General features: G+C 49.0%; 1 protein-coding gene across 8 annotated transcripts in view; it reads right to left on the bottom strand.

The window, feature by feature from the left end:
- The window catches only part of PTPRS (protein tyrosine phosphatase receptor type S), a gene marked incomplete at both ends in the record, with an annotated part of 86057 nt that overhangs the window by 13696 nt on the left and 57928 nt on the right, over window positions 1-14433 (bottom strand). For 3 of the 8 annotated variants that reach the window (XM_079546706.1, XM_079546707.1, XM_079546708.1), the window contains 9 exons: window positions 2365-2412; window positions 4716-4828; window positions 6537-6548; window positions 7218-7375; window positions 8691-8906; window positions 9132-9225; window positions 9581-9834; window positions 10329-10426; window positions 11114-11704. In XM_079546706.1, the coding sequence (XP_079402832.1) occupies window positions 2365-2412; window positions 4716-4828; window positions 6537-6548; window positions 7218-7375; window positions 8691-8906; window positions 9132-9225; window positions 9581-9834; window positions 10329-10426; window positions 11114-11704 (1584 nt within the window). The remainder of the gene's footprint in view (window positions 1-2364; window positions 2413-4715; window positions 4829-6536; window positions 6549-7217; window positions 7376-8690; window positions 8907-9131; window positions 9226-9580; window positions 9835-10328; window positions 10427-11113; window positions 11705-14433) is intronic. The other 5 variants (XM_079546709.1, XM_079546710.1, XM_079546712.1 and 2 more) reach the window with 3 other exon arrangements.

The following is a 14433-nucleotide window of genomic DNA, read 5'->3' as shown; positions in this document are numbered from 1 at the left end:
TTCAGCACAAGGAGGCTTACCCAAAAATGGAAGGGCTGTGTGGGGAGAACAGACCAAAAAACCCACTAGAAAATAACTCCCAAGTCTAGATTGGCTCCATGCTGTTCCACTGGCTAGCAGGCAGAACACACCTCCAGCTCACAGAGGATGGGCTCCCAGCACCTCCTGCCCCTTTCACCCAAAGGATTCCCCCTTTGCTTCCCACTAGAGCTGCCACCTGCTCCACACCAGGTGCAGACTGGGGCCATTCAGAGGAATCCTAGAATGGCTGGGTTGGAAGGGACTTGGAAGAACATCCAGTTCCAACCCATGCTCATTCTGCCCTGTCCTTCTGCATCTGAAGGGAAGGGCTGAAGAGGACAGCAAACACACCCGGAGCTGCAGCATTACAGCAAAGCCGAGCCCTGCTCAGAACAACTCATGGCAACTCAGCTGCTGTCTCAGGTCTCTAGTCCTGCCACCAGCACCCAACTGCTGACAAACCCAGGGGCTGCTTGCTGAGGTGTGGTTAGAAACACAGCAGTGTGGATGAAATTCCAAAAAACTGATACTTAACATTAAAAGGAAAAAAAAAGAAGAGCAACCAGAAAGCCTGGTAGAAACAAGCAAGCAAGAAAAATATCCATCAGATGCTCTTTGGCTCTGAAATCACAGAGCTGTAAGCATCATTCCCTCCGAGCACGGGGTCTGCCTGGGAAAGGCCCACTGCACCCATGTGCAGAGAGAAGTCGTGTCCCCTCTGAAGGCGCTGCACAAGTTTCCTTAAACAACCTTCATGAGATACGGTCAGTGTGCCCAGTGCCTGAAAATCAGCTCTGTCTCTTTGCCAGGGACCGCTGTGTGTCCACCTCCCACCACTGCAACAGCTCTGGCTGAGAGCATGTGGGAGCTTATCTGGTTTTGCTGCTGTTAAGGACAGGAATCTCCTGGTAGGATTGATTTCTGGGGCTCTTAATAATAAAACAAAACTGGAAACCTTTGCAGTAATAAGCACTTCCCTGGCCAGAACACCAAGCACACTGGAATTCCCACAAAGGCTGAGGTGGAGTTTGATATTCAATGAGCCAGGAGCAGCGCTTTCCAGCCGGTCTCAGCTGAAGCTCCTTTGCCTGCTTTAATGAACAACTCCCCTTAGTCATGAAGGATGTGGCTCCAGGTTTCCCAGCTCAGTGACCCCTGGCAATGGGGGGCGGCAGAAGGAGCCCTGGTGTGGGCTGAAAGAACACACAAAGCCTTCATGTGTTCCAGTGAAGGGGCTGAGAGGAGGTGGCAGGGGCACGGAGACAGTACTGGCGGGAGGATTCAAAAGCAACCAGAGTGGTGTGTGGATTAAGCTATTCTGAGGACTGTCCCAGCTCTCACCTCCCAGACCACCAGCAGCATCTGCAATTCTTCACATTTGCAAGATAAAACCTCCCATCTATCCATTATTTCCCTGTCCAGCACAAAAAAAAAAAAAAAGCCCCTATCACTCAGCAAAGCCAGGATCTTTGCTTCTAATGGGGATGAAGTCTTTCAGAGCTGCTCTCATCTAACATTTCAATCACTTGAATCTCTCTAATCTTATCACAAAAGACTTGATTCTCTGTGCACCAGCCAACTCACCAGCAACATCACCCTAACATCTGTTCCATGGGTCAGAGCCCGTCTCTTCCCGCACAGCGACTGAGGCTGGATGGCACTGCATGGACCCACGGGCTGCGGAGGGCCCTGGAGAAGCCTCTGGTCTTTGTGCTGCTGGAACAAGTCGCTGCCAAGGAACAGGCACCTGCCACAGATGGGCAAAGGCCCCTTCCCCATCTACACAGAAAGATGCCCACATGGCTCTTCCCAAAGAGAGGGCATCGTTAGCTGCATCTCATTTCCTCCTTCCCACATTATGAAGCAATGAACACAAAACCACAGGCACACACACATACAGGGCTCACATGCTGGTGCACAAAATATCACTTTCTGTCCAGGAATAAGAACGAGGGACACGTAGCCAAGCTTCAGAAACGGAACATCATTGACAATGGGGAGAAAAGAGAGCCCTGAAACACACATTCTTATCCTCAGAGAGACACGGAAGGATGGACAGTGTCCCATACTGCTGCTGAGGGCTCTATCCTTTACGCTGCTGCTACTGCCCATGTTGTGCAAAAGGCCTGATATTTGGTACTGTAAAACTGGAAGCGCTGTTCAGACAAACAGATGGCACAGAAAAGGGATGAGATGGGCAGACACTGCAGGAATACAGGGAATTCAGCAAAAATAAAAAGTAACAGGAACGAAACAGAACTGGAAAGGAAAGCGATAGAAGAGGAAAAAATAATTATGGGGAAAAAATGAAACCAACAGGAACAAAAACACACAGGAACTAACTTTCAAAGTCAAACTCAGGGTCACTGAGAGGGCTGCTCAGACCAGAATCTGCAGAAAACAGTAAAAAAATAAAAATAAATAAAATATACACTTTCTGAAAAATTTCATGCTAAAGCAAAAAAACAAAACAAAACAACATAAATCTAAAGAGGAAAAGAAAGTTATTTTTTGTGCTGATGAGGCAAGGACAGGCTCTTTAAGATTTGTGCTGCTCTGTCCTCTGTCTGAGCTGCTTGTGCCCGCTCCCATCCCCACATCCCCCCTCTGCTACCCCTCTGGGGATGAGACAGAGACCCCTCAACATGGAAACCTGCTGGAGAAGAGCCCACAGCCACCTATAAACCACAACAGACTTCACTCAGATGGCTTTAATTCCAACAGCCCCTACAGAGCCTTCCACCTGAAAACCGCACCACAATCTGGCCATCATCCCCAGCACACTGAGATTAGAATTTCTGTCTGTTCCCTTTTTGCCCAATGGCTATCAGTGTGGGAGGCAGGTGATCACCTCTCCCAGATCCTTTCAAACATTCCATGGCCTTACAAACAGCAGCAGAGGAAATCAGCCAGCTATCTCAAGCTGGACAGCGTTACAAAGAAAAGTTGGCAGTATCCTTTTAAAGCTAGATAGGAGAAAACCTGGCAGCCTTTTTGAGATCTACGGACTTTTAGCTGAGTCCTAACAGCAGCCTTGCATGTCTCTGCTGCCTTTCACAAGCCTCTCAGATCAAGAATTCAGAGGTAAGCATCACCTAACTAGCAAAAGACCCATCCGTCTGTTGAGCACATTAACTGAAGCTAGGAAGTGCCTCTTCCTCAGCTGACTGCAGTCCTGCAAGGACAGGGAGAAATATTCAGTAAGGCAAACACAAAAAGCAGCACTCCCACTTGCCTCTTAGCATCCAGATTAAGCTGGATCTTCTATCTTTGCACTTATCCTAGCATCAGTTTCAACGAGCGCAGCTCTTTCCTGAGTCTCCAATCACCACTTGGAGCACTCACAGGCCAACCTCTTGTCTGCACCCAGCATAAACCACAGAGGCCAGACAAACACAAACTGCTGCTGAGCTGCAGCTGGAGACTCTCATAAGAAGTGGCTTATACAAACTTACTGTTGTTTATGCAAAGGGCAGCTGGGACAGCAGGATTCTGAAGTTTTCCAAGTTCTCCTGCTGCAGATCCCAAATACCTTCAGACTCTCCTGCAAGAGCACCACTGAGTAAGAGCTGATTTAGGGGTCCAGCTGCAGTTGAACTGCTCTTCATTCAGTCCCTGCATGCTGGATTAAACTTGCTTCCATCCTCTAGCAGAGACTCAATCTTTCCTACACTTGGATAGATACCGATATGCTGCTCCTAACTTTTTAATACAAACGCCTCAGTCCAGCACTGTCCTTGCAGCTCCCTGAGGACCCCTGCTTTCTGAATACCTATTGGCTTGTCAGCCTTGCCCTAAGCAAACTCAGACAATGCTAAGGACAGGACTGGGATGGGGAAACATTACTAACAAGCACAAAACAGCAAAACAATACAAACAAACTGAAAACAATAGCCAGCCCCCCCGAAAAGCACAATTCCCTTTCCAAATCCTCAAGCACCAGAAGCAGAGGTCCATACCAGTGCACAGGCACTGCTCGGCATCGCCACACGTGTGTGTACGAGGATGTGCCCGTGCTGGCCTGTGTCAGTGGTGGATTGCAGAAGTGCCATGCAGGCAGCTTAGACATGCATGTGCATGGGGATGTGGGTGCACAGAAAGGAGGGTGCACTGGCCTCTCTGATGGGACATAGCGTAGTCACATGCCAGCTTAGCAGCTGTACACTGAGGAGACGTTGCCTCTCCTGCGCGAAGCAACCAGCTGCCTTTCTCTGTCTTCACAACCCGTGGGGCAGGCCCGGCTTCTAATGGAACCCTTTTGGTGTGTACAGAGCAAGGACCAGTTACAGATCTGGCTGAAGCACACGGCCCTGCCATGCTTCATCTCTGCCACCCCAGGGTTTCCCAGCGCAAGGCTGCATAGCAGTGCTGGTGGGCAGGCAAGCTTGGCGTAGCTACACTTGCAGCTGTGTACTTCACCCAGAATGCACCGATTTCTTTAGCTAGGTTGCCATGAAAGCTCTTCTTCCTGCCTCGCGATTGCTAGGTGGAGTCTGCAAGGCTCTCATGGTTTCCCAGAAAAGGTTAATTTCATCAGTCTTGCTTAGCGTAGGCAAGTCTTGAGGCTCCCTGGCTGCATGCTAAGTTAGCACTAGGTCTCAAAGGCAGCACCACTGCAGCATGGCAGGAAGGGGCTGGGGAAAGGGCTCTGCTTCTGCCCTCCCAGTGAGAGAAGTCAGTTTGCAGCTGGTTACCTGGAGTCTGGAAGTTGATGCGCCTCATTTCCACAGGGTCCTTGGGGTGGTGAGGGGTGATTTCAGCATTGTTCAGGAGGCATTTTGTCCGTGGCTCTGAATCTTTCCGTTTGCTTAAAAAAAAATAAAAAGACAAAGCAGGTTAGCTGAGAGCCTCTTGGTCTTTTCAGCTCCTCCAGAAATCAGGGTCAGCTACAGCCATGCTCTGAACAAGGATATAAGTTACACAAAATGCATCAGAAAAGGGGTAAGGTTCAGAATGTTTTATCATTGTAGCATTTGATTGGTTTTACAACAGCTCAGCAGTTTACATGCAAGTCTGGAAGTTCCCCCTTCATGCAGCAGAAGTACAAAAAGGCAACAAGGAGCAGCTGAGGTACTGTGAACCCATACCACAGCTCCCCTGCACAGACAAACCTCCACTCAACTCTGCAGAGCTCTGCAAGTGGAAACGTTCCAATTCTGGCCAAGCCACTCTCAGCCTGAGAGAACCAGAGCCAACAGAATCATTTGGAAAAGTACAGAATCTCCTGACCATGACCTTGGACATAAAGTACTGCTATTTCTCCGTTGGCTTGTTTAGGAGTTCTTACTGCCTCGCAGACAGAAAAGTCAAGGCAGTGGTTTTCAACCTTTTTTTGATCTACAGAACCCTAGAAATCTGGGTTCAGAACCAGCACAGACACATCCTCTCCCATCACAGCTGTGCCTGCTGAGATCTGTCTCACCTCCTTGCCAGAAGCTGAAGCCCGCTCTGACGTGCCAGCTGAGCTGCACATGAAAGTGCTTCAAAATCTATTCTGCTTAAAACACGCTAGGTTAGCTGAGGCAGTTTAAAAGTCCTTGCTGACCTGGCTCATTCTCCTTGAAAAGAATTTGGAAGCAAAGCCCAGCGCTGATCTGAAGAGTCGATAACTTCTGGCAAGGGAACAGTGACACGCAGCTGGAAGCAGAACTTCTTGAATGAGCAGAGAACATGTACCCACACCTCAGGGCTTGCAAATATTGTCCTAGCCCCTCTCACGAGATGGCTGTAAAGCTCCTCACCTCTCCTGCCCAGGTTGCACAGATGCCTCCCATAATAAGCCCGCAGCAATAATGGTAATTGCTTAGGCAGAGAGGAGCTTGCTCAGTGCACTGTTAGCTGTCTCTTAACATCATTAATAGCTAGAACAAGTGGCATGAGCCCTGCCAGCACTTAATGGGGCAGCATTTTGGAATTACACCACTTTGCAGTTTAGGAGTAGTTTATTTTTGCTGCAGTTCTGAAACTGCTGTAAAGTAGTTCATTGGCTAAACTCATCCGTTACTTCAATGAAAGCTCTCCCAGCCTTGAAAATGGTTTGAAATAGCCTCATTCTGCAGCTGTAAGCAAACTGTTAGAAGTCCCTGGGTGATGGGACAAGAACTGCTTTTACAAGAGGGTGAGAACAGCTCAGCTGGTGAGATTCTGTTTCTAGTATGCCAGTGGCTCAGAGAAGCCTATATGGACACTCAGACATAAAGAAAACCCACTGACTACAACACAAATGCATGTTTCCCTGCTCCATTAACCCATGGTTTTATGAGTTGCTTACTGTCACTGCTGCTTTGCTTGAGAAAGGCCATTATATTTAGGACCAATAGGCAGAAGAAAGCTGGCATTTCTTTCCCTTTTCTGCCCCAGTTCAAACATGGTCTTTAGTGGGTGTCCTTTAGGAAAGATCTAGCAGTAGAAACAGTACCAACACAGCCCCATCACCAGAGACAGTAAATACTGCCTAACACACAGCCAGCCCACAGAAAAAGAACCTTAGTAAATGGCAAATCTGGTGCTCTTACCTGTCTGGTTTGCTGTCCACGAAAGCAGTGAGTGGAGAAAAGACAAGACAAATGTCCAGATTAGAAAGGAACTGTAGAAGAATTGGGAAACATTCGCTCAGCTCTACCCCTGGTAACACAGGTGGAAGGTGGGACCAGCACTCCCCAGCGCTAATGAACACTAACGAGGCAGTCCCTGCTCCCTGCAGTACTTTTCTGTCTAGCAGCTTCACATAGTCTGGGACATAAAAGATACTCGCATGTGCATAAGCAAATGCACCTCTGCAGATGAAAGGTGGAGCAGGGTTAATTGAGATCTCTCCATAATGGGTAACGTCCCCATGGACACAGCTGTACTGGCTAGAGCTGCCATCCTGCCTCTTTTCTTGATTTATTTTGCTCAGCTTCTGTTTCCTTTCCTGTCCTCTTTTACTGCATGATGTGACCTGTCTGTTCTCAAGAGGCTTCTACTCCTGTCTGTGCACGATGAGCTACTCCAAAATCCAAGGAAAAGAGACTTCCAGAGGCTGTTCACTATTTCAGCATTTTTGCCTTAAGAATCCTCTCTGGCGCTGGTGGGAGGATTTGCTCTCCAACTAACAATTTTAGGACCAAGTAGGAAACTGCCTTTAGACTCCAGTCTCCAGTTATTCCTGGAGACATTCAGAATTGTCACAGATCTGGGCAAGAAGCATAACTTACTTTTTGTAGAGCAGAATGGCAATGACAATGCAGATGATGAACACCACGGCCAGGACGGGCCCAATGACCCAGATCAGCCCTTCCTCTCCGTCAATGATTGGCTGTGGGTCAGGGTTGTCCAGCTGGATAGGGTCGGAGAACGGACTAGCAGCAAAAGTCTGGAAGATATGAAAGATTGTGGAACAGAGTTCAGAGAAGGAACAGGGATTGAAAATGACGAGCAAACGTGCAATGTTATAGAAGAGATAACAGAAATAGAGGGAAGGAATTAAAAGGTCACCTCTGCTTCATCTGCATGGAGCTGTGCTCTAGAGAAAATAAGAGGCATGTTCAAGCCCACCAGAGTCCTAGCTAAGGAGCACTGCCTGCTACAACCTTCCCACCCCAAGAAAGATGTGCTCCCACCTTACACAGAAACTACAAAAACCAAAGTGCATAGAGTTGAACTGGCAGGCCTTGGTCTGAGTGAAAAGTCTGGCATAGGACAAGAACAGGAGATTCGGGCTCTGGGTTTTCAAAAACTCTATCAGCTCTCAGCAAGACTACAATTTTGCTTCATATGAGGCAGCTGGTGTGATTGCAGGCTGTTGTGAGTGAGCGTGCAGTACCTCGTTCTAAAGCAGAAACTACCACAAGCTGCAGTAATCCGATTGAGAAACGCATTCACAAGCGTGTCAGCCTAATCCTTTAATATTGAACACACAACTAAATATTTATTTTGAAAAATCCCTCTGAAAACCCTTAATTTCAAATAGCTCCCTGCCACAATTCCATAGGGGGATTTAAAAACAACAAAGTATTCAACTGCTTCCTATTGTGCATGAGGGAGGAGGGCAGGTAAATATTAAACAGTTACTTTCGTAAAGCCAAACACAACACCACTGAAATCGGCTGCGGTGATGAAGTGATGAAGAGAGCAGATCTAGTTTTCCATTAAAAAAATGCTCCCCTCTCTGTTTGGTGGGGAGCTTAGCAATAACCAGGACATGTGGCATGCTGGTCTCAAAGCAGGACATCTGGGGTCACTGCTCTAAGGAATACAGGGGCAATCGTGAAAAGAAATTATGTTTTGTAAAGCGGTTTGGCCCAGGGATCCCTGAACCGAAGTGTACTGCTGATAGTTCAGTACCCTCCACTCTGACCTCGTATCTGGAGCCCCTAGTGTAGCAAGTCCTGCCTAAGCAGACTGACAAAATGCAGATGCAGCACACAAGATGCTTGTATCGTCAGCCTGTCTCCAAGGAACAGCACATTTGCTGGGTGCAGACACAAGCACAAACAGCTCCAATAGTCCACAGCTGGACTGGAAGGCTTTCACTAAGAAAAAAACCCTAAAGCTCTAACATCTGGTGGAATTGAGTTACAGAGAATGCCAGGGGGGGAGCTGGCAGCTCACAAGAGCTGCTGCTGTCTCTGGTTGATAATGGGGACAGCATGGCCACAAGCATCTAAAGAGGGCAAGGCAGCACTTACTGCCTCAGGTTCCTGGAGCACTGCCAGGATGAAGATGACGTATCTCTGCCCCGGCTCCAGGGCTCTGTTCTCAAAGTTGTCGTAGTGTTTCATATCGCCCAGGACAAAGTGGTTGGGGAGGGAACGAAAACGGGCAGCAATGTAGGGCTTGGGGAAGTCCAGCTGACGGGAGTGACGCAGGCTTCGGCGTCGGAGCCTGGCAATGTCCTGAACCAGCTGCAGGAAGCAAAGAACACTGTGAGTACTGATGCCTTCAGCACCTTCAGGAAACGGGAAGGGGGGAGCGCCAAACCATGGCACTCCAACTCGTCTCATTTTAGCTACTGGGAACACAGGTCACACACCCCAAACCCACTCTTCCAAGGATCTCCAGTCACTGTAACATCCGTTACACTCTGTACTCTTTCCCTTACGGCTGGCTGCAGTCTCTGCCACACTCACCTCCTCCAGGTCCATCTCTTCAGGGCTGCCCAAGGGGTTCAGGAACTGTCCTCCACGGGACTTCCTCAGAGGCACCACCACAATGTAGTAAGCTCTAAGAGTCAGGAATAATCACAAGAAATAGGCCTGAATCTCACTCTGGGAGTGACAGGAGAGTGCACACACTGACAGAGGAAAGCCAGGTTTGCCCACTCCTGGTGGCTCAACCCAGTAAACCTCTTATCTTTAATTTATCAAACTTGTTATTGCTGTTTCTGGATTCAGCGACAGCCCCACATAACATGCCTCCCTTTGCATTAGCCCTGGGAAGTGTCTCCATGAGACAAGACTAAGGCAACATTTGAACACACAGGGAACACACCCTCTGTTGCAGTCCTTGTGGGTTTGTGCTATGGACTCCCTGCGACATGAACTGAATACACCAAGTCCGCAGTTTACCAGAAACCTACTGGACAGCCACAGAGCTCTTCACATCAGGGAGAATCACCACCACGTTGCCATCAGCATCAGGTTTGTGGGTCACCTCTGGCTTCCTAGATAACATGTTAGCAGCGGTCCAGGCAGCCACATTCTGCTGCAGGCCACCCATGCTGTTGCCGCGGTTCATGAGAACGAAGTTGTAGAATGTATGGGGCTTCAGGTTGGTGATGAGTTTCTTGGTGGTGCGGCCATCCACATCAACATTCAGCCCATTGTACTGGATCTGCACAGGGAGAAGAGGCAGCAAAGATGTACCATGAGCAAGGCTGATACTGCCTAGACAACCAGACTCCTTTCCTTTGGTTTGCAGAGAACATGGGCCGCTTGACTGTGCCCTGTTCCAACCAGAGCAACCTGTGCAAACACAGGTACAGCAGCCATTGAGTGGGAAGCTGTCTGTCTCAAGGGCTGTAGTGTCCCCAGGCACAAGGCAGACAGAGCACAAGGCCTTATAACTTCTCTGCGAAGAGAACTTCTCTGAAAATGGGAAGAGTGTGGTAACATGCCTAGAGACAAAGGTTTTGTAACAGAGGTAAGAGTGCAACCCCACAGGCTGATTATCAGCACACCTGCTTGATCTGGAGATTAACCATTATTTGCTCATATCTGAGAACCAGATCCAGAATTTCTGGCTCTTATGATCTGTTCTTCAAATGAACAGACAAGACTGCAGGAAATTGAGAAGGAACACAGTTCTGACTCTTGCTTTTTACTTGCCTTGTATGGAGTGGGAGAGTTGTAATTCTCAGGAAACTCCCAGCTCAAAAGGACAGACGTCTTCGTCACCATCTTCACCTTGAAGTTTTTGGGTAAAACTGCTGAGAGAAAAGTGAGGAAGAAGGGGACAAAGAAGAAAAGGCAGCAGAGGAAAGGAAGAGCAAGAAACAGAAGGAAGACAATGTCAGACACTGGCAAAAGAGTCTGCCAGTCAGGTTCTGGCTGCTGCAGCAGAAATGGAACGGCTTGCTCCCTCCTTCACACTTTGCTTGAGTTTTGCCAAGGTTCACTACCTAATGTTCCCTGACCTCATGCCTAATCCCGGAGAGGGTGAGGGAGGATGCGTGGCCCTGCCCCTCACCCTGTCCGTGCTCAGGGCACACAATGGGACCAGGTGGCTGCTGCAGGAACAAGGTGCTGGCTTTCTGAGCATGCTCAGGTGAGGAAACCCATCCCAGGTAACATTTGAGGTTTTCTGATTTTTCTGTTTTCTTTCGGCTGCTTGCAAAAGCTGAAGAAAATGCTCTTCCCACCTGTATAGCGACTGGCCCCATACTTCAGGTGCCAGTGAAAGAAGGGTGTCCGGACTTAACTCAGAAAAAAGTGGTAAAAGAGACTTACCTGGCACAAGGCAGAGAGGAGCTGAGGGACAGAGCGTGAAACCAGAGTGCTCTGCATTTACTCGCGAGCCTGGCTGAGCCTAGCTTTACCTCTCCAGCTCTCTGCCTCCTGGCACCAGCCCCGGTTACAAGGAGAGAGAGGGAGGAGAAACCGGTAAGTCCTACCTTGATCCAGCTGGAATGTTCGATACTGGACGGTCGGGCTGTACGGCCCGGGGCCTTTACTGGTGTGAGCACGGATTTTAACATCATAGGCAGTGTTGGGTTTGAGGCCGTTGAGGGTGTACGAGTTCTCTGGGGAGGGGGGCAGGTCTTTTTCCAGTGGGTTGCCGGGAGAACCGGCTTCCCGGTAGGCCACGGTGTATTTGATGATGGCTCCATTCCTCTCGGCCAGCACGGGGGGGAGCCAGCCAAACTGGACCGACATGGAAGTGATGTTGCTCGCCTCGAGGATTTGGGGGTAACCTTTGGGGATATCTTCAGGGGTGGTGAGTTCCTGCACAGCTTCCTCCCCGAAGCCAGCCCGGCTTTTCACGGCCAGCTTGAAAACGTATGTGGCGCCTTTGTGGATGCTGGGAGCGGTGTACTTATCCTCCAGGGCAGAGAACTCCAAAGTAGCCAGCGGGTCGACATCCTTGCGGCCAAACTGGAGCCGGTAGCCCATCACCTGGCCTTCTGCATCCAATGGAGGCTCCCATTTCACCAGAAGAGTATTCTCCTCTGTCTGGTGCACAGACAGGATGGGCTTGCCTGGGACTGGGAGAGAATAGAAACAGCTTAAGCCATGTGTGGGACAGGGTGGCTGGTGAGGTGATGCAGAGACTCTTGAGCTGCAGCACAGGTTCCTCAAATTGGTGGCAAGTTCTCACCTTGACCTTGTGCACCTCACTACCCCAGGCTGCTGCTACCCACCCACTTTACAGGTGAATGGTCTCCAGCAAGTTTAGGAGAGGAGATGCGCTGCTGCTGTGATGTTCTTACACATTTCTGGATTTTTGTTCCTTGTCCTTGGGAAGGAAAGGTGAGCCCTGCTGCCCTCTTATCACTGGACCACTTTACCATAGCTGGGAAGAACAAACTCAGGAGTCCTCTTGTCCTCATCACCCGAGCAGATTGCATCACAGCACAGGGACAAATGAGTGCAGGAATCCCTTAAACTCCTGTTCTCTCTCTCTTTCTCTCTCTCCCTCTATTAAGCAACACAACTCATGCAGAAAGAGACTGGAACAGATTGGCTCAGGCTGGGAAGGCCAGAGCAGCTGCAGGTGAAGTAATGAAGGATGGGGAAGGAAAGTCTGGGCAGCCTGAGGTCCTGAGCAGCAGGCACGAGGCCAGCTGAAGAAAGTCTGGCAGGCATCTGATCAAACCAGTTGGGTACAGAGAGGCACACAGAGAGTCGAAATATGAGCCCAAAATCTGTGCAAGGTGCAGGGCAGGAAGAGATGCTGCAATTTCTCTCCTCTGGGTGAAGGGAAAAGACATCTGAGCGTTGGTGTTTTTCAGCTAGCTCCCTCCTCACCCTGTCAGTTAGTTTCTCCACGTTTGGGGACTACTGCAGAAACTCAGCAGTGCCTCTGACTAATGAGCCCTGGCTCAGCCCGACAGCAGAGCAAGCCCATCACCACAGTTAAATGACATGTGTAGGCCCAGAGGTTTCTGAAGCTGGAGAGATCAGAGCATTAATTCCAGCAGCTCACACATCATTTACATTCACTCCACTATTAGAGCTAATTTCTTTCTCTATGCCTTGGTGTTTCTTCTGATTGAGCAGGAAGGAGAGAGAGAATGGAATATAGGAGTGACCCCGGCCCACTCTGGCAGCACGTGTCTGACTGAGAGTTGGCAGGGTGGAAAGCTGCAGTGCAGCTAACAAAGCGAGCAGGAGGGAGCTGGCAGGGAAGGATGCTGCATGTGGCAGAGATGCTGGCAGTCATTCCAGAGAAACCACTCTGTTGAGTGTACAACTGACATGTGAACAGAGGGATGAGGCGCTGCCTCTGAAACCAATGCTTCGTTCACTTTGAACTGCCATCAGGTGCCTGGGAGCAGCGTCGGGAGATCCTCTGTTGGAAATACCGAAGAAACACATTACAGAGAAAACGCTGCCGTTACTTTTATGCTTCTGTTTTTATCACAAATGTTGCTACAATCAGCTGAGCTTGAAAATATTACATTTGAACAACAAACATTGTTTTGGAGAAAGGTGAGAAGAAAGCAGGGGGAAGTGTTTTATTTTGCAATTGGTTTGGACAGTAAAGGAGAAAATTGGATGTAATACTGTATTTAAATTCAGCCCCTAGCCCTGAATGATAAAAAAGATCTCTCTTCTCAGAAGGTATACTGACTCAATGCTGCAAAGAAGATAAGAATGTTACAGAATCACTTGGAAGTTTTTTTTTTTAATAGCTATTTCAAGTTGGGGGAAATTGAGTTTTGGGTAATAGCTGCTGTGCTGGAGAAAACATCCCTCTGCAACTGATCACCTGCACTACAAACCCTAATGGGGAGACATGGGAGAGGTTGACAAGAGAGTGACAGGAGAGGAAGGGAGGGAGAAAAAAGGCTCCAGAGAGAAAAATGAAGAAGGCAGAGAGCCCAGGATGAAAGACAAGAGAGAAGAGAACCAGAGAGTGAGAAGACACACGAGCAAAACTGGAGGGGGAAGAAGACAAGAGAAGGAAAAAGCTTCTGGCAGAACACTGATACTACAGAGCATGAGGACAACAGTCTGGATGCTGGCATCCAAATGTACCCTATTATTTCCTCCCATGTCCTGGAAACCAACCTTGTTCTCCATCTCTTAGCTATGCAGGAGAGGCAAGAAGGGAGAGAAAGGCTGAATTCTCATTTTGTCTGAAGACGGAAATATAGCATGGGATCAGCTTGGGACCGAGAAAAAAACAGCATAGAGGGCAGCTGCTGCTCCAGTTTTGCACATTTCAGGCTCCTGAGCCCCTTCTGTCCTGTGCCCTCTGCTGAGGTCTGTGCTGCCCCCAGAGCCTCAGCAGAAGTCTCTGGGTTAATTATGCTGCACTGACCAAAGGCCTTTGACCACTGCAAAAGCAGAGCTCTTCCAGAAATAAGAGATGATGTCAGTTATGAAGCTGCTGGAAGCAGGGTGAAAATAACTGCCCCACAACTAAGAAGAAAATGAACAGGCAGCCAGGGATGAGACTAGACAACGAAAAGAAATGACAAGGGCAGAAAGCCATTACCTGACAGCCCGAGCAAGGGCAAGATGGGGTGACAGAAGGTAACCACAGTCCAACAACCAGGTCAGGCATAACAGTCTTACTCCATTACACAAAACCTTCCCCATGCTGCATAGCAGAGCTCTGTCTGGGAGAGCACCAACCACAGGAAGGCAGATGCTGAGAGGACAGGTGGAACGCATGCCTCTGCTTTCTGCCTGCAGCACAACCATGTGGAGGAACAAGGAGTACTCTGGTGACCTTTGTCACTCCTTTCAGGCCCTACTGTCATAG

This window comes from Tetrao urogallus (assembly GCF_951394365.1).
Source record: "Tetrao urogallus genome assembly, chromosome: 25".
Classification (NCBI taxonomy): domain Eukaryota; kingdom Metazoa; phylum Chordata; class Aves; order Galliformes; family Phasianidae; genus Tetrao; species Tetrao urogallus.
Note: the sequence above shows the minus strand (reverse complement) of the source record. Positions and strands in the feature narration are given on the sequence as shown.